Source organism: Galeopterus variegatus, unplaced genomic scaffold, assembly GCF_000696425.1.
Source record: "Galeopterus variegatus unplaced genomic scaffold, G_variegatus-3.0.2 Scaffold305, whole genome shotgun sequence".
Classification (NCBI taxonomy): domain Eukaryota; kingdom Metazoa; phylum Chordata; class Mammalia; order Dermoptera; family Cynocephalidae; genus Galeopterus; species Galeopterus variegatus.
Window position 1 is genome coordinate 545,632 of NW_007726416.1, and position 25,238 is coordinate 570,869.

At 40.6% G+C, this 25,238-nt stretch overlaps 1 protein-coding gene across 1 annotated transcript in view; it reads right to left on the reverse strand.

The window, feature by feature from the left end:
- The window catches only part of MDN1 (MDN1, midasin homolog (yeast)), a 157,329-nt gene that overhangs the window by 125,482 nt on the left and 6,609 nt on the right, over positions 1-25,238 (reverse strand). The window contains exons 2-9 of the mRNA XM_008567220.1: positions 24,266-24,492; positions 14,776-15,000; positions 14,188-14,295; positions 13,917-14,109; positions 10,048-10,290; positions 9,693-9,824; positions 6,080-6,183; positions 4,093-4,207 (exon numbers count right to left, since the gene is read on the reverse strand). Coding sequence (XP_008565442.1) covers positions 4,093-4,207; positions 6,080-6,183; positions 9,693-9,824; positions 10,048-10,290; positions 13,917-14,109; positions 14,188-14,295; positions 14,776-15,000; positions 24,266-24,492 — 1,347 coding nt within the window. The remainder of the gene's footprint in view (positions 1-4,092; positions 4,208-6,079; positions 6,184-9,692; positions 9,825-10,047; positions 10,291-13,916; positions 14,110-14,187; positions 14,296-14,775; positions 15,001-24,265; positions 24,493-25,238) is intronic.

Consider the following 25,238-nt stretch of genomic DNA (forward strand, 5'->3'; position numbering starts at 1 on the left):
GGCAATCTCACCATCTGTAACACAGCTTAGGGTATAGAAATCAAAGGGTAAAAACACCATGAAACTAAAACATGAGTCCAGATCCAAAGAATCTACTCATTAAAGAATTCTTTGTTTTTTTTGCTTGTTTTTTGTTTTGGGCAGGCTTGCCAAATAAGGGGATCCATTACCAAAACCATGCTCTAACCAAGTGAACTAACCACCCAGCCCTCATTAAAGAATTCTTGAAATACTACTTACTCTAATTTCAAACACAATTCTAGTACAGGTCATTATGTGATTTTTCAGTCAAAAGCAAATTAGAAGCAGTTAACAAGAGTAAAAATAAATTTTTAAAAGCAGACCACAATGAAAAAGCTAATGTTAAGGACTGATGAAAAGCAGTCAATCTTTAGGGTCGGCCCCTGGCTCACTTGGGAGAGTGTGGTGCTGGTAACACCAAGGCCACGGGTTCGGATCCCTATGTAGGGATGGCCGGTTAGCTCACTGGGTGAGCATGGTGTTGACAACACCAAGTCAAGGGTTACGATCCCCTTACCGGTCATTTAAAAAAAAAAAAAAATGCAGTTGATCTTTAAAAAGCAGAGAATAGAATTTAAATAGCAAAAGACCTAGTCCTATTCACTTCAATAGCTATTGAGAATTTACTGCACTATAATACTTGGTGTTCATGATACATACTGGTTCCAAGTTTATCTTATGATATGGATTTGTTCAGTCAAGTCTTTTCAGAAGGCAGAAAATTATGCATATGTTAGAAATATTAGCCATCTGAAACATTTAAAGTAACTTGAAAAGAAGTACTCTGTGATTCTAATTTGAATATGTAATTCACATATAAGATATTTCTTTTTTTTTTTCTTTTGTCTTTTTTCGTGACCGGTAAGGGGATCGCAACCCTTGGTGTGGTGTCGCCCACACCGCGCTCAGCCAGTGAGCGCACCGGCCATTTCTATATAGGATCCGAACCCGCAGCGGGAGCGTCGCTTCGCTCCCAGCGCCACACTCTCCAGAGTGTGCCACGGGCTCGGCCCCCCTTTTTTTATTTATCAATATACAATGTAGTTGATTTTCGTGTCCCCTTACCAATTCCTCCATACAAGGGTACTTCAAAATATAGAATTAAAAGATAGTACAACAGAAGGCTGGCCAGTTAGCTCAGTTGGATAGAGCAGTGTTATAACACCAAGGTCAAGGGTCTAGTCGCCCAAAAAGATAAGAAGAAAGATAATACAAATCTTTCCATGAACTTTTTGAAATACCCTTATATATTGCATAATTATTTATGTAATATCTACATATTTACAAAAAAAAAGAACTAAAACCTTAACAGTGTTATCTCAAGTGGCAGATGTAGATTTTACTTATTCATACATTTTTTTACTGAAGGGTTTTACAACAAATATTGGTTGTATTACTACATATTTCAGATAGTAGTAAAAAATAAGAATACAGAAGAAGAAAATAAAATCAACAAATTCAATACAATGATCTTTCGAATACTGAATATACATCTGCATGAACAGAGCATTTACAAAACTGGTCATATAATGGCGCTGGCCAGTTAGCTCAGTTGGTTAGAGCACAGTGTTATAACACCAAGGTCAAGGTTTCAGATCCTCCTACTGGTCAGCAGCAAAAGAGAAAAAAAAAACTGGGCATATATTTAGGTATAAAGATGTGCCTGTCAGAGTCACCAGTGGCTGTGAGTAAACACTGCCAGCAAAGAAAGCAGGCTATGTAAGACTGAAGATAACTTAAGACACTTAAGATATCCAGGAACATTCAAGTTATATGGGGGAGACAAGGTTTTAGAAAATGCCAGGGGTGAGTTCCTGGCACTCATAATGTATGAGATTAGCACTCTGTAAATAGGCTCATTTTATAATATAGTTTGCTATTTCAGCAAGAAGTCAAAGACATGATATTACTAAGCATAAGACACCTGGGGTTGGCAGCAACAGAAATCAAGTTCTTTGTGTTCCCCATAAATTCAGCATAGGAGATTTTAGCACAAGGGTTTCAGCCAATGGGCATTTATTCAGGAGAGAGTTATTAGAATTTATTGGTAAATCTGGAAGCTCAAAAATAACAAGAAAGCTTCTCAAAGTCAACTATCTAAATATGATATATAAGTCAAGTAAGTGTGGGGGTGAACGCTCCTGTTGCACTTCCTGTGAGCAGAATGACTCACTGCTACTCATGACAGGAATGGAAAGATGAGCCCTGGCCTTTCCCTCAAGTAGAGCACACAGTAAGTAAGAAAATAGCAGCTGTCAAATGCTCTTTATCCTCTCAATCCCCAATAAATTTAAAAGTGGACTTTCCTTTAAAAGCACAGGTTGGTAAATCTGTCTAAAAATTAAGCATTTAAATATCTACAACTGCAAAAGAGCTGCATTATGACAGAACAATACAATAAACTCAGTATTATTATGTGCCAGGCACTGAATGGATGCTTAGGACACAGAGCTGAGTAAGCTACTGGAGGAGCTTACAGTTGGAGTAACAAGATGAAGGAAAGAGACACATCAGACACAGAAATACACAACTGCAATCTAAAGTGAGATAAGAAACTCACAACTCCAAAATAGGCTGTATATAGTTAATAAAATCACATCGCCAAGCAAAGGCTTCTTAGAGATTACATGACCAACCTTTTCCCAGTAATATGGTACACTTGATACCCTGAAAACCCCTCTGCTAATAAACACCTAAAATGCTAGATAAAATGTTTGAAAAGGTTGTCTTGTGTCACATATTTACCTATAAACTTAAACCAAGAAAGAGCAAAGCATTCTTTCCATGTCTGAATGACCACTGACAATGCTTTATTTGTTACTCTCCAAGATGAAATGCTGGGGAATGGGAAACCCTCCAAGTGAGGAGGTAGATACAAGGGGAGGTAGGACGTGCTATGGCTTGGATATTGGACTCATGTTGAAATTTGATCCCCACTGTGGCAGTGTTGAGAGGTGGGTCCTAGTGGGAGGTATGTGGATCATGGGGGTGATCCCTCATGAACAGATTAATGTCCTCCCTAGGAGGTAAGTGATATCTCCCTCTATTAGTTCCTGTGAAGGTTGGTTGTCCGTTGTTAAAAAGAGCCTGGCACCTCTCCTTCCCATCCTCTTGCTTCCTCTTTCGCCATGTGATCTCTTTGTACTCCTGCTCCCCTCTTGTGTTCAGCCATGGGTGGAAACACCCTGAGGCCCTTGCCAGATGCAGCTGCCCAGTCTTGGACATTTTAGCCACTAGAATCAATAGCCAAATAAACCTCTTTTCTTTATAAATTACCCAGTCTCAGGTATTCTGTTATAGCAACACAAAACAGACTAAGTCAGGCGGTAAGCATTGTAAAGTGAGGTATACCTCTTAATGATCTAGGATAAGCAGCAGTACTACAAACTGAATCCATGTATAAAATCTATAAAATAATTCATCTCAATTCTCATTAATGCCCGGATCAAAATATATTATGTTGGGCCGAGCCCGTGGCACACTTGGGAGAGTGCGGTGCTGGGAGTGCAGCAGCGCTCCCGCCGCGGGTTCAGATCCTATATAGGGATGACCGGTGCGCTCACAATGCTCACTGGCTGAGCGCAGTGCGGCCGGTCTCAAAAAGGACCAAAAAAAAAAAAAATGTATTATGTTGAGTGTGAAAGACATTAGTTACAAATCAATTTAGTAAAAAGACCTTAAAAAAAATAAATAAATAAATCCTGTGGGGATAATTGGAGAAATTTAAATATGGTCTGAGAACTAAATGATACTGAGAAATTATTGTCCATTTTATTGGATATAATAACATCCTTGTGGTATATATGAAAATGCCCTTAAATTTTTAGAGATGCATGTTCTTAAATTTTTAGAGATTCTTAAGTATCTAGGGGTGAAATGTTAGCAGATTTGTTTCCAAATATATTAGCAAAGAAAAAATAATAGATGAAGCAAATACAGTAAAATATTAGCACATATAGCGTTAAAGGTAGGCTGATGAGAATTTTGGTGGTTCATTTTCCTCTATTTTCATAGTAAAAAGTAAAAAAAAAAGGCACTGATACTGTCTACAAGTCTGTAATATCCACATACCTCATTCAGTTCTGTCTTATTCAGTTTATCCAGGTGAATTTTGGTCCAATATTTATCCAGCAATGTAGCATGACTATTTAGTGGTCGATACCAATTACCTCCACAGCTCATGAGTCTATATTTCAAAATAAAAAAGTCACACAAAATTCCCAATTTTATTTCTTAATTATGCCCCTCGATATTACTTGCTATACATTGCTCTCACACGAGTAACACTCATTATCCCTTCTGATGCCAGATACCACTCTGTTGGGCTTACAGGGTAGGTGACAAATGAAAGGCTGACAGTTGACCCACATTTGACTCTCTTTCCTAAGGAGTGATAGAGCTCTAACCAAGTTATTTTCACATCACTGAAAATGATTCTATGAAGCACGACATGCTCCTCTTCCTTAAACCACAAATAACTTCAGGAAAGAAAAAACAAAACCAATACCTATAGCATTAAGTTCAATGCTTATTACCAGAAGCTATAGTTTCTGAAATTATTAAAAATTTACAGAAGACAAGGAGATAGAGAAGGAATATACATGAAATATACACTCTGGGCAAGCTACATGCTTACACATAAACCATTTAATCCTCACAATAACTCTCCTGATGGAAATATGCCATTCTTTTCTTCTAATGCATAAATAAGGAAGAGAAGGACAGTAATGTCTCTTCATCACTCAACTATGACTTCAAATGTCAGAATAGAAAACTGAATTCAAGTTTGTCTGATCTCCAGTTTGTCTGACCTCAAGTTTGTCTGACATCTTTACATAATATTCCAGGAGTTTCTAGGAAACATAGGAATTCAGAAGGAAAGAACTTCACTATCTCTGTAAATAAATCAAGTCTATTAAAAGTAACAGAGTCTAGGAAGGTGTTCCTTAAGAACTGTAAGGTTATCTCCATACTGCATCTAGGGGGAAGTGAGTGAGTGTTTACTGAGGTAAACACTAATATAATCATTAAATATAATAGGATGTTAGTTTCACTTATGGGCATTTTAGACCTTAAGGAAGCTGTATAGGCATAGAATAACGTTAAGAAATAAACTGCTGTCTTCCTGTTATTATAAAATGTAGACAAGGATACAGTCTAAGTCTGCTCAGTTTTTATTCCATTGTTCATGCTTACATTCAATTAAATTTTTTAATTGCTTGAAATCCACACATCATCATTATCATCACCATCATCATGGCTAGTCACTAATTGGACACTCACTATGTGACAGATTTTTTTTTTTTTTTTAAGATGACCGGTAAGGGGATCTTAACCCTTGACTTAGTGTTGTCAGCGTCACATTCTCCCAAGGGAGCTAACCGGCCATCCCTATATAGGGATCCAAACCCATGGCCTTGGTGTTATCAGCACCACACTCTCCCAAGTGAGCGACAGGCCGGCCCTATGTGACAGATCTTTAATGCAAGTCATTTCTCTTAATCTTTATGGCCACCATTTGAAGTAGGTTTTATCAGCCCCATCATAATCAGACAGACGATGCATACACAAATACTAAGTGTCAATGTCAGGACTCCAACCCAGGACTATCTGACTACAATCCCACCTCTGATTATTTTTAAAAACATAAAAACAAGATAAACTGTTTTAAACTAGTTACTTATTTTTAGGTGAAAAGAAGAACTCTTTTGTAAATTAATCATCTTCATTAAAAATAAACAGGAAGGGTCAGCCTGTGGCTCATTCGGGAGAGTGCGGTGCTAATAACACCAAGACCATGGGTTCGGATCCTATGGTTCACTCACTGGCTGAGTGTGGTGCTGACAACACCAAGCCAAGAGTTAAGATCCCCTTACCAGTCATCTTTAAAAATGAATAAATAAATAAACAGCAATGAGAAGGTTGGATCCGTCATCAGTTCCAACTAACCTTGCTTGAAGTAGGCCCAGAGAACTCTATCCCAAGATTTTTGGACTCAGCATGCAGATTTAAGAGGAAGAGGCTCTGGAGTGAGTATAGAAAGGCTAATAGGACATACCTCCTGGTTGCAAAGAACTGAAATCCAGGAGCCACTTTCAGACAGTCACCTCGGCCAGGAATCAAGAGCTCTCCATTCTCCAAGAGAGGGATCAGCACGGAAACCTAAATCACAAAATTCCACTGATAAAGCTATTAAGACAGAAGTAATAAAAAACAAAACAACCATCTCTCCCAAGCATGGACACAGCCTCAGAGCAAGCTACAGTTCTCAGAGTGCAAATGGAGGTCAAAATGCAGGTGGAAGGGCCGGCGGGTGGCTCACTTGGGAGAGTGTGGTGCTGATAACATCAAGGCCACAGGTTCGGGTCCCTATATAGGGATGGCTGGTTAGCTCACTTGGGAGAGCGTGGTGCTGACAACATGAAGTCAAGGGTTAAGACGTACTTGCCGGTTATCTTTCAAAAAAAAAAAAAATGCAGGTGGAAATATCTGAGGCACCTATACTCCTGCATAACAATTTATTCACTCAACATTCATTGAGTGCCTCCTGCACCCCAAAACCAAGCAAGACGGTAAAGATACAGATAGGACTAACGCTGTAATGTCTAGAGTCAGATGGGAGATGAAAGGTATGCAAACCACCACACCGTATGACCAGTGTGATCCCAGGGATATACAAAGTGATATGTGAAGGTAGAGGGTAACTCTGAATCAGAATGGAGTGACTTATAAGCATGGTAGTGAAGAAGTCCCAGAGGTAATGAAATTTGCTGAGTCTTAAAGCATGAGCAGGAATTAGCCAGGTTTGGTGAGAAAGAAATGGTACATATACTCCAAACAAAAGTATTAAAATGCATAAAAGTTATATGCCCAAGAGCATGGCATGAGAGGATTCTGTTATAGTTAGGGTAGAATGCACATAAGAAGCAGTTGAAAGACATAAGGCTTAGGGACAGAGGACAAAAGGCTTCCTGTGCTGTGCTAAGGACTTAGCTTTTTCATGAATGCTATCAAGAAGATTTTATGCTGAAGAAAAAAAACAATTCTTTTTTTTATTTTAGAAAATAAACTGCAGCAATATGGAAGATAAACTGAAAGAGAGCAAGCCTGGAGGGAAGGTCAAAAAGCACACTATTAAGGAAACAAAGGCAAGATAGATAAACAGGTAGATAAAAGAAGCCACCCAGTGCTACAGCAGCAGGATAGGAAAAAACTGAATAAAGAGAAGAAAAAGGCAATAAGCAATATGGAAACTAACTGAATGAGAGAATAGAAGAAAAAAGAAACATCTACATTTTGGCCTTGTAACTGTGAAACAGAAAAGATAGTTCTTTTTTTTAAAAAAAAGATGACTGTTAAGGGGATCTTAACCCTTGACTTGGTGTTGTCAGCACCACGCTCACCCAGTGAGCTAACCGGCCATCCCTATATGGGATCCGAACCTGTGGCCTTGGTGTTATCAGCACCGCACTCTCCCGAGTGAGCCACGGGGCGGCCCCAGAAAAGATAGTTCTAAGAAAAGGAAGACAAGCACTAATTTGGATATCCTGAACAGGCATTAGCTATGCGGACATACAAAGAGAGAATTTTTTTTAAAAGCTGGCCAGTATGGGGACCCGAATCCATGGCTTTGGTGTTATCAGCAGCACTCTGGTGTTATAAGGCTGTGCTCTAACCAACTGAGATAACCAGCCAGCCCTAAATAGAGGGGTTTTTTTAAAGCACAGACTAGACATAATGATTTAGGAGTCACAAGTTCATAGAGGAACTTTGGAAAGAAAAAACAAAGTAAGAGCAAAGAGCCAAGGAAGAGGGTTCTAAAATATTACTTTTTAAAAGCATCATTATTTCACACATGGCTAAGAGCTAAAAGGGAAGCACAAAATAATATAGGGGCAACTCCACGATACTCCAAAACTTGAAACTGAAGAAAATCATCCTGAATGAGATCTGTAAAAGTTACCTTAAAATGGTAATGGATCAACTATTAGCTAATAAGTTCTGGAAACAACAAAATAATAATAATGATGATTTCACAAATGTTCTAAAGTAAATATAACTTCACTATAATGACAAATAAGTTTAAATCTGATCAGTTGAACACCATACCCTGTGGAAAAAATATGTTATCAGAAGTGGAATGGTCTGCACGAAATGAAAAAAGTACAAGAATGTTTTGATGTTTATCAGGCACTACCAAAGAGAGGCCGAAACAGAAACTGTCAGTTTGGGGCCGGCCCGGTGGTGCACTGCTGCAGTGCGCTGCTTGGGAAGCGCGGCGGCGCTCCCGCCGAGGGTTCGGATCCCACATGCGGACCGGCCACTCACTGGCTGAGCGAGGTGCGGGAGCAACACCGAGGGTTGCGATCCCGTGGCCGGTCCCGGTCCGGTACGGGCGCGACACTGAGGGTTGCGATCCGTTGCCAGTCACAAAAAAAGACAAAAAGGAAAAAAAAAAAAAGAAACTGTCAGTTTGGTTTTTAATCTGGACTTAGTCACCACGTAGCTATGGGACAGGAATAGATTCCAAGGCTCCATCATGGCCTGGACAGAAAATCCCCTTATCTTCATTTACCTTCTTTGGTTCTAATTCCACAATATATAAGCCTAACGACTTCTAGATAACCTGATTATCTAAAAAAATCACCCAGGAAGGAGGGCACTAAAAAGGGAAAACAACTCAACAAAACTTTTAAACTGGCTTTGTACTTTATGTTTTAGTTTTAAAGTCTCAGTGGTAGGAGTCAAACGTGGCTCTGGGCTTAAGAAAACTGAGTTTCCAGCTCTGTAAAACTGAAAATTAAAACCCTAGAACATGGTGACCAAACTGTGAGGGCCTGTCAGGGCCAATATCTCCAGAATATCATACTCTAAAACCACTGATATAATATACACTTATTTTCAGCCATTCCTTCTGCCTCAAATGTCCCCTAAACTTACACACACGCACACTCTCTCTCTCTCTCTCTCTCTCTCTCTCTCATATCAAAGAGGGAAAAGTTCACATGCAGTTAATTTGAGGGTTCACCTAAAGAGAAAATTAAAACTAATGTCAGGAAAATCTGTCCAAAGGAAGAATTTTTCATCCTGCAATACATTTTTTGTCATAGTTTACAGAATACAGAGGAAACACGGCTTGCTTCAATGGCTGAATTTCACGTGCATAGAAGTGGTCTTTTAAAAAACGAAAATACACATCCAGTATATTTTTCTTAATGGAACAAAGATAATACACACACTCTTAGTATATCATCTCCTCCATCTGTCCTCAGTCCACTGCTCCACAGTTTCCATAGCTGGGAAGCAGGATCTCAAAGTTCTCAATGTATATATAACATAGTTAACGTGTTTCCCACTGGGCCAATTCTTGTCAAGGCTATGACACTGTTTATGTATTCTACTAAAGGAGGAAAAAACTCATGTGAAACTGGTCATATATTCAACTACTACAGGAAGCAGCACAGCAAAATTTTATAGATTTTCTTTCATATACGAGACCAGCCAAGTAATCCAAGACATCAAGTCAGATCACTTGGGTAACTACGAATGAGCTTCCAAAAACATCATGTCTAATCAAGTATGCTTTTTATTTAAATCATTCCCAGAATTACAAAGTGCTCTTCAAACACAGGAAAGATGTTAACAGGCAAAGATTTAGAAAGAGGACATACCACATCTAAGGGGGCATAGTCAATATCCTCCAGAAGGATCCAGTGGCCCTCTGTGGCTGCCTGTGTCAGGGTGCCAGGCTGCCACACAAACTCTCCAGGGACATCTGTGCAGCGATACATCCCCAACAACATCTGCAGAAAGAGGATAAAGTAATTACTGAAACCACACACCTGAGGTGTCAATGCTACATCCTTTGATTAATTCTGTTAAACTTCTATAGGGATATAAGTAGGCACTTAAGGTTCACTTAGCTTGGCCCCAACAGTTATGAGCAAGACAAATAGCAGAAACAAAATTTGAATGCAAGTACTTACAAGCAAGCCAACCCATCAAAAGCTGCCACTTTTTAATTACCTTACTGTCAGTCTGATCTCCAAGCTGGACTTTAAGAAGCTGAGGAGGCTCCCTTCTACCGGTCATTGCAGCTAAATGCTCAACCAAAGAAGTTTTGCCACATCCTATTGGTCCTTCCAATAACACAGCATTCTGAGAAGCCACTGCCATAGCCAGGGTCTGAAGATTTTTACAGACAGACTCAACCAGCACATAAGACTTAAGGGCCAGCTCCGGTTCACGTGAAGAACTCCTATTACCAGCCTAAGGAGAAAGTGAGAAACAAAAGGCATGTCAAGAAGAGTACCTACCCCAAAAGACACAGCTAATTTCTCCTGACTTTACGTATACCACCGCCAGTAAATTAGTAGCATATGGGGCTGGCTGCTTAGCTTAGTCAGTTAGAGCAGTATTGTAACACCAAGGTCAAGAGTCTCTGTACCGGCCAGCCACCATGAAAAAAAAAAACCAAAAAGAAAAAAATTGATAAATTAGTAGCACTGAACTGTAATACAGGTTGAGTAACCCTAATCCAAAATCCTGAAATCAGAAATGCTCCAATATCTAAAACTCTTCAAGTACTGACATGATGTTCAAAAGAAATGCTCATTGAAGCATTTCAAATTTCAGGTTAAGAATGCTGGGCTGGCCCGGTGGCGCACTGGAGAGTGCGCTGCTTGGGAGCGCAGTGGCGCTCCTGTCGAGGGTTTGGGTCCCATGTGGAGACCGGTTCCCGCTCGCTGGCTGAGCGCGGTGCGGGCGTGACACCGAGGGTTGTGATCCCGTTGCTGGTCAGTAAAAAAGACAAAAAGGAAAAAAAAAAAAGAATGCTGAACCACTAAGTTTATTTCAAATATTCCAAAATTTGAAAGAATCTGAAATCCAAAACACTTCTGGTCCCAAGCATTTCAGATAAGGGATACTCAATCTGCAATAATAGGTTATCCAAAGTAAGGATCTGACTTTTTTCCTCTCCCGATTTTTTTTTTTTTTTTTGGTGGGTAGTGGGTAAGGGATGGGAAGCATAATTTGTTAACACATTTAAGAAAAATCTCCCAAAGTTTAAGAAAAAAGAGTTGACACACAGGGGTGGAAAGCAAACCTCATCTACCACTGTTGGATTTTTATTTCTTTTTCTTCCTCTCCTTATATTCTAGGATTTCACAGCTAAGATCAAGAATGCACATAAAACATTTACGAGGCAATCAGGGAAATATGGACACTGAGAGGATATTTTATATTATGAAATTGTTAAAATTTTTCAGATATGGGCCGGCCCCGTGGCGCACTCGGGAGAGTGCAGCACTGGGAGCGCGGCGACGCTCCCGCCGTGGGTTCAGATCCTATATAGGACTGGCCGGTGCGCTCACTGGCTGAGTGCGGTGCGGGTGACACCACACCAAGGGTTGCGAACCCCTTGCCGGTCCCGAAAAAAAGACAAAAAAAATACAAAATAAATAAATAAATAAATAAATAAAAATTTTCAGATATAATAAGAGTATTGGGATTATTTTTAAACTCTTTTTCATTTAAAGATATATACTAAAATATTTAGGTATGAGAGGATGTGATGACTGTGATTTGCATCAAAATAATTCAGTGTGGGGAAATTGTGCCAGAAATATAAATAAAACATAATTGATGATGAATTGATAATTATTGAAGCTGGGTGATAGGTACACGGGGAATTTTTTTTTTTTTTTTGCAAGATGAAAAAGTTCTAGACATTGGTTGCACAACAACGTGAATATACATAACACCAATGAAGGATAAACTTAAAAATGTTAAGATGGTAAATGTTATATGTATATTAACACAATTAAAAATTTAAATAGGGCAGCCTGATTAGCTCAGTTAGTTAAGAGCACAGCCTTGTAACACCAAGGTCAAGGGTTGGGTTCCCCATACTGGCCAGCCACAAAAAAAAAAAAATTGTTTTTGAAATAATAATAATGGATCCAATATACATGGGAGGAAAAGATCTCTTGGAAAAGTAGAATGATTATTAACTTTTAAGGAGTACTAACTTCTCAAACATGGCTAGACCCCTAAAGACATGTGAGGATAAAATGAGATATTCAGGGATGGAAGGGAATTCATCTACCTTCTTAAGGGCTGTCCCTCTCAGCAATTTAGCAAGCAGGCTGGGCCACAGACCATTGTGCACTTCTGCCCTAGCACTGCCACTGCCACCCAAAACCAGGCCCATCCCAACCAGAATCCTTTCCTATGTTAAAATTCTAATGCCCCAAACCTAATCTATGTTAGAATAGTGGTTATAGGATGGGGTGAGGGATAAAGAGAGTAGGGGTGAGAGGGGTGAATCTTAGTGACTAGAAGAAAACACAAAGCGCTGTGCAAGTGCTGGTTTCTTGGACCTGATTATACAGACATATTTAATTTATAAATAATCACTGAGCTGCACACTTATGATGTGTATCTCCTACATGTATATGATACTTTAGGTTTAGTTTTGTTTTGTTTTTAATGCTACTGCTCAGAGACAAACTGATGGTTCAAGAAATCAGCCAGGACTTGTTCTAAGAAGAAAAGTGGGTGGATCTAACCATTAGACAAACTTATAACTGACTAAAGACTGCTGGGGAAACACAGACTGGCTCCCAGTGGTTCCAGATTTATGATCTATAAGCCTATCCAAGTGTGTTCTGGAGCCACATTGTTGAAAAGAAAGCCATTCCATATGGCAGAGAGTAAGTACAAGGGGAAGACACTAACATTTATAAAGCAAATGTATTTCACAGGGCCTATCTTCCAAGGCCCTATAGTTTCAGGTAGAAATGTTAAGCTTGCAAAAGACAGGAAACTTTCCCTGGGCTAAAGTCTCTGTTGTAGATACAGAATTGTAACACAGCAAAATTGCTGGCTCCAAGGGCAGATGTCCTTGGTGCAGCTAAACCTAATGATGCCATGACAATTATCTTACTGTTCTTTTTGTAACCACCTATGTTGTAACTTTTTTGTAACAATCTTTTTTGGAACTTTCTGGCCTGAAAAATAAATACTGAGAGAAGACCCCAGTTCAGTGTTATTTTTCTGAGGAATGCTTCTCCTTTGAGGATTCCTGGAAAATGAACCCCTTTGGGGCCTCTTACTGCTCAGAAGAAATGGGCTTTGAGTAATTCTTTGAGTCTCCATCACCCTGGGGGAGAGGTGACAAGTACACTACAGATACTGGCCTTCCACACAACAGGCAAAGAGAATATTCTGATAGGAAACAGGTTGTGAGAGTTATCTCCAGGCCTAGCCCTGTATTTGCCAGAGCATCCCAAAGGTCTCCAGGCAAGTCATTCTGCTTTTTTTTTCTTCCTTTTTTGTCTTTTTTTGTGTCCGGCAACAGATCGCAACCCTCAGTGTCACGCCCATACCGGACCAGGACCGGCAATGGGATTGCAACCCTCGGTGCTGCGCCCACACCTCGCTCAGCCAGTGAGCGGGAACCAGTCTGTATGTGGGATCCGAACCCTTGGCGGGAGCGCCGCCGCACTCCCAAGCGGCGCACTGTAGCAGTGCGCCACTGGGCCGGCCCCGTCATTCTGCTTTTGTATAATTAATATGGGATCACAACATTTGCTACCCAACTTCACACGGTTGTAGTAAGCAATCAAAAAGATAGATGAAAGATATTTGCTAAAGTTAAAGGAAACAAACAGGTATCATTACAGTTTCTAACTTCATATTAAACAGGAACTAAGGACATATCTGGGAGGGAGGCCCAAGGTGAATTTCTCCCTGAATGCCTCCAAATATGGAATAGCAATTTCTCAGACTCAACTTGGCTCATACCTAGTACATAGATCTCAGCCAAGGAAAAAACACACTTAGTGTTTAAGAGATGGAAGGGGACACACACACACCTGATGCCAAGATACCTGCTCTCTGGGGGCTGGAGGCTGCACAGGCAGGACTACACCACAGACAGCTGTCACACTGGAGGAGAGGTCAGCTGAAACAAGGTGTCCATCTAAGCACTGAAGGTCCTTCCCCTTTCGCCAAAGGCAGGCTTCTGGATTGGCCAAAACCAAGGCCTTCTCCAAGTCTTGCAACTGGGCCTCTTCTAACAACCTGAGGGACAGGAGAGTCTCATCAATACTTTACTGTACAAAAAGCCACAGCAATACCTCCGAGAAGGCTCCTGCTTACCTCAACCTGAAATGGATCAACTCATCACTATTAAAAATCTTCTTAAGGAATGATAACTTGTTCTCTTCATTCATACAGGTGACCAAAGCAAGACAATTGGCTGTGTACCTGGAAAAAAAGTATGCAAATTCAGTTGATCTGCAATTGACTATAAAGAATAAAAAAAATTTACTTGCCAACCAAACACTAGAAAAGGAAATCTTAAAGAATTATCACAAGACACATTTAAGAGCAGAAAATAACAAACAAAGCATGATGAATTCACTTGATGAAATATGAAAAAGGAAGGAGGCAGGCCAGTTAACTCAGTTGGTTAGAACACCACGGTCAGGATTGAGATCCCCATACAGGCCAGCAGCCCCCCCCCCCCCAAAAAGTAAAACAGAAAAGAAAAAGGTGGAACTCCAGTCACCTCATTTAATTTTTCTCTGAAGTGACACATGATTAAGGAAAAAGAGTAAAAACCCAAAAGCCACAAGAATAAAAATAAATTTAAAATGGTTTCCTTTCTCTCTTCATGCACACAACTCCACACCCCTCCTACTATACCCACATTAGAAGTACAAGAAAAGTCCAACAGCTACGCACCAGCGGACCAAGGTGTCATGGCTTCTAAGCAGAGGGACGCACACACTCCAGTCCCAGAGCTCCCGGAACACATATTGCTCTTGCTGCAAAAACTTGTAGGCGGCTTCCATGAGGTCCCGAAGCTTCATCCGTCTGCGCCCATATCGGACTGGATTAGCATCTGAACTCTCTAGGAAGAGTCTTTGAAAGACTGGTGAAGTGTCCTTGAAGTACCTCAGGGAAAATCTTCAGAAAGAAGAATTACAGTATTTTCATTGGTTGGTGGGAATATTGAGTACACATCTCTTCTCTGAGACAGGACTGCAGAACGTAATAGAGCTGTCATAAAGTGGGGGGAGGGAGGGAGGGAGAGAGAGAAAGAGAGAGAGGGAGGAAGAGGGATCTGGTCTTCAAGAAATGCTAAAGGGAGTCCTTCAAGGCCAATGGAAAGGACTCCAGGCAGTAAAACAAAGCCACATGACAATATCTAAAGCAAACTTTTGACTGAATTGAAAGGACAAAACAGACAATAATGGGGTAATAGTAGGAGACTTCAATACCTCACTTTCAATAATGGACAGAACCAGACAAAAGATAAATAAGGAAATAGAGGATTTGAACAATACTACAAACCAATTGGACCTAACAGACCTACCCAGAATACTCCACCCAACAAGAGAATATACATTCTTCTCAAGCAACCATGGAACATTCTTGAGGATAGAACACATATTAGGACACAAAAACAAGTCTCAATAAGTTTTTTTTTTTTTTTGTCCTTTTAGAGACCAGCCGCACCGCGCTCAGCCAGCGAGCGCTGTGAACGCACCAGTCATCCCTATATAGGATCCCAACCCGCGGCGGGAGCGCTGCTGCACTCCCAGCGCCGCACTCTCCCGAGCGCACCACGGGCTCGGCCCTCAATAAGTTTTAAAAGACTAAAATTATACTAAATATCTTTTCCTATCACAATGGAATGAAGCCAGAAATTGCTAGCAAAAGGAAAACTGAAAAATTCACACTAAACAATATAAACAACCAGTGGGTCAAAGAATAAGTCACAAGGGAAATTAGAAAACACCTTGAGACAAATTAAAACAAAAACACAACATACCAAAACCAACAGGATACAGCACAAGCAGCAGGAAATTTTACAGATATAAACATACACACTAAAAAAAGAAAGACCTCAAGTTCATAACCGATCTTTACAACTCAAGGAACTAGAAAAAGAATAACGCACTGACCCTAAAGCTAACAGAAAGAAGGAAATAATAAAGATTAAAGCAGAGATTAATGAAGTAGAGAATAGAGAAAAAAAAAATCAGTGAAACAGAGCTGGTTCTTGCAAATCCTTATCTAGATTAACTAAGAAAAAAAGACTCAAATAACTAAAATCAGAAATAAAAGAGGGGACATTATAACCAATGCCACAGAAATGATAAGTATTGTAGGAGAAAACGCTGAACAACTGCATGGCAACAAATTGGATAACCTAGAAGAAATGGATAAATTTCTAAAAACACACTATCTACCAGGACTGAATCACAAAGAAACAGAAAATCTTAACAGACCAACTAATAAGAAGATTGAATCAGTAATCAAAATCCTCCCAGCAAAAAAAAAGCTTAGGACTAGATGGCTTCACTAGAGAATTCTACCAAATATTTAAAGAATTAGCACTAATCCTAATGAGTGAACCCTAATATAATCTATGAACTTTGGGTGATTATGATGTGTCAATCAATGTAGGTTCATCAATTGTAAGAAATGAACCACTCTGGTGGGGGATGTTGTTGGGGGTTGACGAGAGGGAGGGCTGGTTACATAAATGTGGGCACAGGGTTTATATGGGAAATCTCTCTACCTTCCTCTCAATTTTGCTGTGAACCTAAAAATGGCTCTAAAATAACTAAGCCTTAAGAAATAAAAATAATTACTATATTAAATGTTTTTAATTTTATTAAAATTTTAATTTTAAAAAATGTGTACAATGGGGAAAAATGTGTACAAATGTTCTAAAATTGAATGTGGTGATGTTTGTACATATGTGTGAAACACTAAAAATCACTGAATTATACACCTATATGATATATGAACTATCTCAATAAATCAGTTTTTAAAATGTGTGCATATTAATGTTTTGGTGTGCATGCTCCAGGATGTGTGCAAGAGTGAAAAAGAGAAAAGACATTTGGGAAAAAACATACCAAACTATTAGTAGCAGTTATCTCTGGAGGGTAAGATTTCAGGATGTAGAGGACCTTTAGCCTTCTACCATTCTGCACTGTTGAATATTATTTAAATATACTACTTTTGCAATTAAAATTAGAAAAGAAAAAATGGGTGTTATTCCAGCAAGACATTCTTTTCTTCACAGGGATGCAGTCTGAATAAGTGAAAAAGGTCTAAAAATAAATGCAAGGTGTTACCTTTAAGGAATTCTGGATACAGTTTTTAAACAGAAGTATATAAGAGCATAACTACTTTTGGCCCTCATTCTGTTGTATGCCAGTATGATTGACTATCCATATACTACAAAACCATACACATGGAATATGCCTATAAAAAAATCTAACACCAACATCAAGGCCAGCTGCCAAAAAAAAAAAAAAAAAGGAAGTGCATGCTCTACTATAGCATTCTATCTGCTGTTCACAAAGACTATGACTGGGCCTACCCATTATTACTCTTTTCAATCAAACACACTTAATGTGGAACCATATGCCCAAGACAAACTATCAGTAGATACAAAACTGAAGCTAAGAAATTAGTCCAAAATACAATTCAAATGAACTGCACACTTGGAAATTTATGGTCAATTTTATGTGTTTTCTTACCACAATAAAAATATATATATATATGGGCATTTTTAAGAATAAAATTAATTGCTAAAAAAAATAAAATAAAATAAAAAAATAACTTGAGGGGCTGGCCAGTTAGCCCAGTTGGTTACACTGTGGTGTTGTAACACCAACATCAAGGGTTCTGATCCCCATACAGGCCAGCCACCAAAATAATTAAAAAGGAAAAAAAAAAAACAAAAAACCTTCCTTGAAATATAGTAATATTCCTAGCCAGAGCTCCTAAAACTCTTATAATTTTCTAAGTGGTAAGAACAATAAAGGTAAAAGGAGGGCCGGCCCATGTCTCGCTTGGGAGACTGTGGTGCTGATGACACCAAGGCCACGGGTTCGGATCCCTGTACAGGGATGGCCACTTGGCTCGCTTGGGAGAGTGTGGTGCTGACAACACCAAGTCAAGGGTTAACATCCCCTTACCGGTCATCTTTAAAAAAAAAAAAAAAAAAAAACATGTAAAAGGAGATTCTTTCGTTATTCCCACCTTTCCATCACACCTGACTTTAAGTTAATGAGGTTACTTTTGCAAAGCCCCTAAAGATGGGGAGCTGGATGCCAAGGAAACCAACCCTGTGATTTGACAGTTGGAACTTCCAGCCCAACCCTCATCTCAGGGGAGGGAAGAGGGGCTGCAGATTGAGTTGATCACCAATGTCCAATGATTTAATCAATTATACCTATGTAATGAGATCTCCATAAAAACCCAAAACGACAAGGTTCTGGGAGCTTCCAGGTTCCTGACCACATAGAGGTGCTGGGAGGGTGATGTGCCTGAAGAGGACACAGAAGCTCAGTGCCCCTTCCTCAACACCTTGCCCAAATGCATCTCTTCCATTTGGCTGTTAACTGAGTTGTATCCTCTTCTAATAAATTTGTAATTTGGTAAGTTAACTGTCTTCCTGAGTTCTGTGAGCCATTCTAGCAAATAACTGAACCTGAAAGAGGAGGGCATGGTGTAGTGGATTGAATTAGGTCCCCCCAAAACTCCCTGGAGCTTGAATTGTGTCCCGCAAGATTTATGTATTAGAAATTTGGGGGCCGGCCCAGTGGCACACTGGAGAGTGCGCCGCTTGGGAGTGCGGTGGCGCTCCCGCCGAGGGTTCGGATCCCATGTGGACACCGGTTCCTGCTCACTGGCTGAGCGCGGTGCGGGCGCAACACCGAGGGTTGCGATCCTGTTGCTGGTCCCCGGTACACTGGCTGAGCGCGGTGCGGGCGCAACACTGAGGGTTGCGATCCCGTTGCCGGTCAGTAAAAAAGACAAAAAGGAAAAAAAAAAAAAAAAAAGAAAAGAAATTTGGGGCCGGCCCGTGGCTCACTCGGGAGAGTGTGGTGCTGATAACACCAAGGCTCCAGGTTCGGATCCCATATAGGGATGGCCAGTTCGCTCACTGGCTGAGCGTGGTGCTGACAACACCAAGTCAAGGGTTAAGATCCCCTTACCGGTCATCTTTTAAAAACAAAAAAAAAAAAAGGAAAAAATAGAAATTTGGTTTGTAACAATATATATATTAGTAATATTGATTTGATCAACATATGCCAACATGGAATCCCAAAAATTTGTATAATCAATTATGATTCAATTTAAAAAAGAAAAGAAGCTCGGCCCCCACTGTGACTGTTAAGAGGGTGGGAAATCCTATTACGGTCATTGAAAGGTGGAGCCTTGAAGAGGTGATTGGATTGTAGGATCATGCCATAGTGAATGGATTAAAAATTGTGGTCAAGGGCATCGTTCTGAGGGCTTTAAAAAAGAGGAGAGTCTATCTTTCTCTCTCTGCTTCCACCGTCTTGCAATGTGAGACCTCTGGGTCACTGTCATCATCACCAGATGGACTTCGGACTTCCCAGCCTCAGAAACTGTAAGCAATAAATTTCGTTTTCTTATAAATTACCCAGTTCCATGTATTTTGTTATAAGCAACAAAAACGGACTAATATACATGGGAAACTCCAATGTACAGCCTGTTGACCAGAAGCACGGGTGATAACCTGAACTTGAGATTGGTCTCTGATGTGAGGGGCAGGAGGTAGGGGTGCGGGGGAAGGGGACAGTCTTGTGGAACTAAGACCTTAACCTGTGGGATCTGCACTAACTCCACACAGATAATATTAGAATTGAACTGTAGGACACCCAGCTGATCAGAGAATTGGTAGGTATGGGAAAAAACCCACACATCTGGTGTCTGAAGTGAAGTGTTGTAAGAGTGCAGAGAGAAAAAAAGTTTTTTTTCTTTTTATTACTCCATGGAATTTCTGTGTACTGTAGACATAATTCTCAGGAGGTCTGAGTCAAGTCAGTATAGGTAGATCTTAGAAATAAGGTTATACTTGGGGCCAGCCCGGTGGTGCACTGCTACAGTGCGCTGCTTGGGAGCGCGGCGGCGCTCCCACCGAGGGTTCGGATCCCACATACAGACCGGCCGCTCACTGGCTGAGCGAGGTGTGGGTGCAACACCAAGGGTTGCGATTCCGTTGCCGGTCCCGGTCCGCTAGGGCACGACACTGAGGGTTGCGATCCATTGCCGGTCACGAAAAAAAACAAAAAGGAAAAAAAAAAAGAAATAAGGTTATACTCTGAGAGAACATTAAGGGCAGGGGGGGATCAACACATAATGTATTACAGTAACCAACTGAAACTGTCTACAAAGCTATGGCTGAACACAAGTTGTTTTTTTTTTTTTTTTTTAAAGATGACCGTAAGGGGATCTTAACCCTGACTTGGTGTTGTCAGCACCACGCTCTCCCGAGTGAGCCACGGGCCAGCCCTGAACACAAGTTAATCAAGGTAAAGAATAGAAGGTTAGGAACAAACTGGATGATTTTTTGAAAAACAGAACCCTGAAATCTAACTGATACATCAGAATAGAGAAAGCATCAAAAGACAATGTTTTCACAGGATTCTGACAAAGAATTTTCCAAGGAGTAAAAATGTGTTCTAGAACTCCAGCAAAAACAGTAATGAACAACTAGCACAAGGCAAAAAAAGAAAGAAATGTCTCCTAAGACTACTGAGGGATCTCATGGAAGCCCCAATAGGTAGGCAGCTGGGTCTCAGAAAGAGGTGAGAACCTGGAAACGAGAAGCATTAGGACCCTAGGGAGTGTGAGCAGCTCCTCCTCTCTGGTCTCCCTTGCTTTTTCTAGATTCTCACCCCCACTCCATTTCTCTTGTGTTCATTCTTCCTCTCCTTACTCTTCCTCCACATTCTGCCACTGAACCAAACCTTTTCTAATTTCCAAGAGGTTAACAAACTCATTTTTCTTTAATGATATCCTTGCTCCCCTTAAGTATTTGTCTCACACCAAAATAGAGTACTTAACGTATTTAACTGTCTGCAAGTCTATTTCAAGTTCCTTAAGTCCAGGAATCCTGCTAAATTTTACTTTCTTATCTCCATGATGTGGCTCAGAGCCTAAAAGAGAACTTCAATATTTATCTACTAAATGTATAACTGCATCCTATCTAAATGTATTAGGTAAAACTTACCTTCCTCTACAGAGGAAATCTGCCATGTGCCAAATTGACAGGCTACATTTCTTAAAACTAAAAATCAAAATTCCATTCCACATCATAACCTCTAGTCACTTTAATCATACATTGATACATCATTTACACACGACACCTTTTTTCTTGCTTGTTTTTAATTTACTCTATCATAGCACCTCTGTAAGCTGCATTAGATCATTTTTGGAACAAGGTGGGAACATAAATAAAAAATAAAACATATAGCTTTAGTAAAATTAAAAAAAGAAAAAGTAGGTATGTGCCTCACATTCATTTAACAAGAACATAACATTTGAAGCTGATGGGAAAATAGACCTAGCTAATCCATCACTTTAATGATTCTCAAACAATCCTGAAGTGCTCTACCACAAAGGCTTAAGAGAAGAGCCCACAAGGGCTCAAGTCACCACACCTCAATTTTATAGGGTTAAGTACAGGCTACTCAGCACACCTTGTGAAACATTATCACAGTCCAGTATGTTAGTCCCTCCTTATATGCAGTTTCGGCTACCCATGGTCAACAGTTGTCCAAGAAGATCAAATGGAAAATTCCAGAAATAATTCATAAGTTTTAAATTGTGTGCTGTTCAGAGAAGCGTCAAAAAATCTCATGGGACGTGAATCTCTCTTTATCCAGTGGATCCCCCCTGTCTATAATACCCGTCACCTCCCTTAGTCATGCAGTAACCCTCTGGATTATCAGGTTGACTGTAGCAGTATGGAAATGCTTCTGTTCAAGTAATCCTTATTGTACTTAATAATGGCCCCAAAGTGCTAGAGTAGTGCTGCTGGCTATTCTGATATGCCAAAGAAAAGCATAAAGTGCTTCCTCTAAGCGAAAAGGTGAAAGTTCTCAACTTAATAAGGAAAGACAAAAACTGATATGCTGAGGTTGCTAAGATCTACAGATAAGAACAAATCTTCTAGCCCCATCCCTGCCACTGCACATTCAGGCCAGCAACAGAGCCAGCCAAAAGTCTGGAGAGCCCTGGGAGAAGGCTCAACCTCACCCCCGCCTCCACACATCCAGGCCAGCAACGGGCCAGTCTGATGACCAGGATCTTGAGAAGGTGGCCATGTCAGCCCCGCCCCCACCCACAACCAAATCCTAGAATGTACTTAATAACCACATGTGTTTCTTTGGGGTGTGTGACTTATCTGCTCATGTCCTTCACCAAATTTTTGCTTACATTTTCCTAATTCATTCTTAAGAGTTCTTTTTGCAATAAGGATGTTACTCGCTGTGTGTGTGTGTTTTTGTTTTTGTTTTATTTTTTATTTTTTTAAAGATGACCGGTAAGGGGATCTTAACCCTTAACTTGGTGTTGTCAGCACCACGTTCACCCAGTGAGCAACCGGCCATCCCTATATGGGATCCGAACCCGTGGCCTTGGTGTTATCAGCACCACACTCTCCCGAGTGAGCCACGGGCCTGCCCTTGTTTTTTTTTTAAAGAGAGTAGAATAATAGTTACCAGAGAGGCTGGGAGGGGTGGTGGGAAGATTAGGGGTGAACTAATGGGGACAAAACTATGCTGTCTACCCTAAGTGAATCATTGTGCAGGATATGCATGTATTGAAACAACACACTGTATTCCACAAAAATAAATATAAGTAAAACTGAATTTGAAGGGAAAAAAAGAATGAAATTTGTGAAATTGTGGAGAATGAAAAAGAAATGGTGCTAGTTTTGCTGCTGCACCTCAAACTGTGAAAGTCACAGTCACACTGCATGATAAGTGCTTAGTTACGATGGAAAGGCCTTACATTTGTGGAAGAGTTGATCAAAAATATGTTCTGATTGATAGCATTTGGGTTCAGTGATATCTCTTGGAAGGTATCCCCGTGGATTAGAGGGGACTGCTATACATCTAAATGGCTCTCGAGTCAACATAAATTATTAAAGCACCAAGTGAAACTACAATCCCAATAGTCAATCATCCCACAGCACATGTTCCTCTTTACCACATAAGACAGTGATCTTTACTATGCTGTATATTTTCTAGTTCCATTAAATGGGTCCATTTTTTCCCTTCCCTTTCAGAAATGCTCATACAAACATAGTTTTCCCCTAAACCTTCATTGCTTATTCTTTCATTCAAGGCCCAGACCAGAGATCACACCTCCAAGAAAGCCAAAGTGTACTGATTGTCTTAATAAAGACTTATTTAACACTGGCTTTCAGGCCGGCCCGTGGCTCACTCGGTAGAGTGCAGTGCTGATAACACCAAGGCCGCGGGTTCGGATCCTATATAGGGATGGCCGGTTTGCTCGCTGGCTGAGCGTGGTGCTGACAACACCAAGCCAAGGGTTGAGATCCCCTTACCAGTCATCTTTAAAAAAAAAAAACACTGGCTTTCAAGAGAAGTTCCTGTTAGTACACAGAACAATATTATTCATGTTTAGAGTTAAAGTTCTTAATTTTCTCAATTTAAAATCCCCTGAGAGGGGCTGGCCAGTTAGCTCACTCAGTAGAGCGTGGTGCTGATAACACCAAGGTCAAGGGTTTGGATCCCCATACCAGCCAGCCACAAAAAAAAGAAAAAAAAAAGGAAAATCTCCTGACACTCAGTTTTGCTGCCTCATTTGGCTATGCCACACAAACCATATTTTACTACCAATTTAAAAGATAAACACATTAATCTCGCTGGGGTTTCAAAAAAATTAAAAAAAGATAAATACACTAGAACCCAGTTCTAACATAGCTTCTTACCACACTGATTTGGACAGATTTACAGAAAGCTGGTACACTACAGCTCTTCTAATCCACCCCTTCAACTGCTCATCCTTCTGAGGTGGGAGCTATAAAAGCCTCAGCTAAAACTCATTTAAATCTGCCTTATAAACATTCATGCCTTCACCAGATAATACAATCCTTGAGAGGACTGGGGACAAATCCTTGCCATTTTTCCAGACCTGTCATGAGGGCCAAGATTGAAAAGAAACCTAGTAAATACCCATTAAACTAACTGAGCTAGATAAATGAATTCTGCTGTGATTATTTTTATAAAACAGTATTACTTTTCTCTCTCCTTTCTGTATTTCCCTTTTCCCTACTTCTCAACTCAGATTCCTCCCTACTTCCCAGGAGAGAGCAGGATCTATCACCTAAAGGAGAACCTTGAAAAATAAAACTGTTACTCACTGGAGGACATCAGGATGGTTACCAATGAGCTTGCTCATTGACACACAGAGCCGTTCATGTAGATCATGGTTGATCTGCCCTCCGGCTTTAATGGCTTCAGCATTCCTTTCCAGCAAATCCAAAAGGAGCGGGCGCAGCTGGCGGCCAACCAGCAAGGTACAGTCCTTATCCAGGAGTAACTGTGCTAACGTACTCAGGACACACTGGCGATCTTGAGGTGTCCACACCTGAAAGAAAGGCAAAACAAAATGTCTATTTAAAAATATTCAGGGCCGGCCCGATGGCGCACTGGATAGTGCGCCGCTTGGGAAGCGTGGCGGTGCTCCCGCCCGAGGGTTCGGATCCCACATACAGACTGGTTCCCGCTCACTGGCTGAGCGAGGCGCGGGAGCAGCGCCAAGGGTTGCGATCCCATTGCCGGTCCCCGGTCCGGTGCGGAGGCAACACTGAGGGTTGCGATCCATTGCCGGACACGGAAAAAGACAAAAGACAAAAAAAATAAAAAAATAAAAAAATAAAAAAAAAATAAAAATATTCATATGCACTGCTGAAGAAGAGTTCTAGCTTGGAATCAAAATACCCAATTTCCAGGGGTTGGCTGGTTAGCTCAGTTGGCTAGTATTAGGTGTTAAAACACCAAGGTCAGCCAAAACAAACAAACAAAAAACCCAACAGTTTCCATACTTCATAAGTGAGTTTCTCTTATAAAACAGTGGGGTTTTTTGCAACAGAGGATTACAGTTAATTTAATGTAAAAGCTGTGACAAGTAAGTTTCAGTGCACTGGGGTTTGAGGTAGAAGGGCTGATTCCATCTAAAATGCTACATGCGGGGCCAGCCCGGTGGCGCACTGCTACAGTGCGCCGCTTGGGAGCGCGGTGGCGCTCCCGCCGAGGGTTCGGATCCCACATGCAGACCGGTTCCCGCTCACTGGCTGAGCGAGGTGTGGGAGCAACACCGAGGGTTGCGATCCC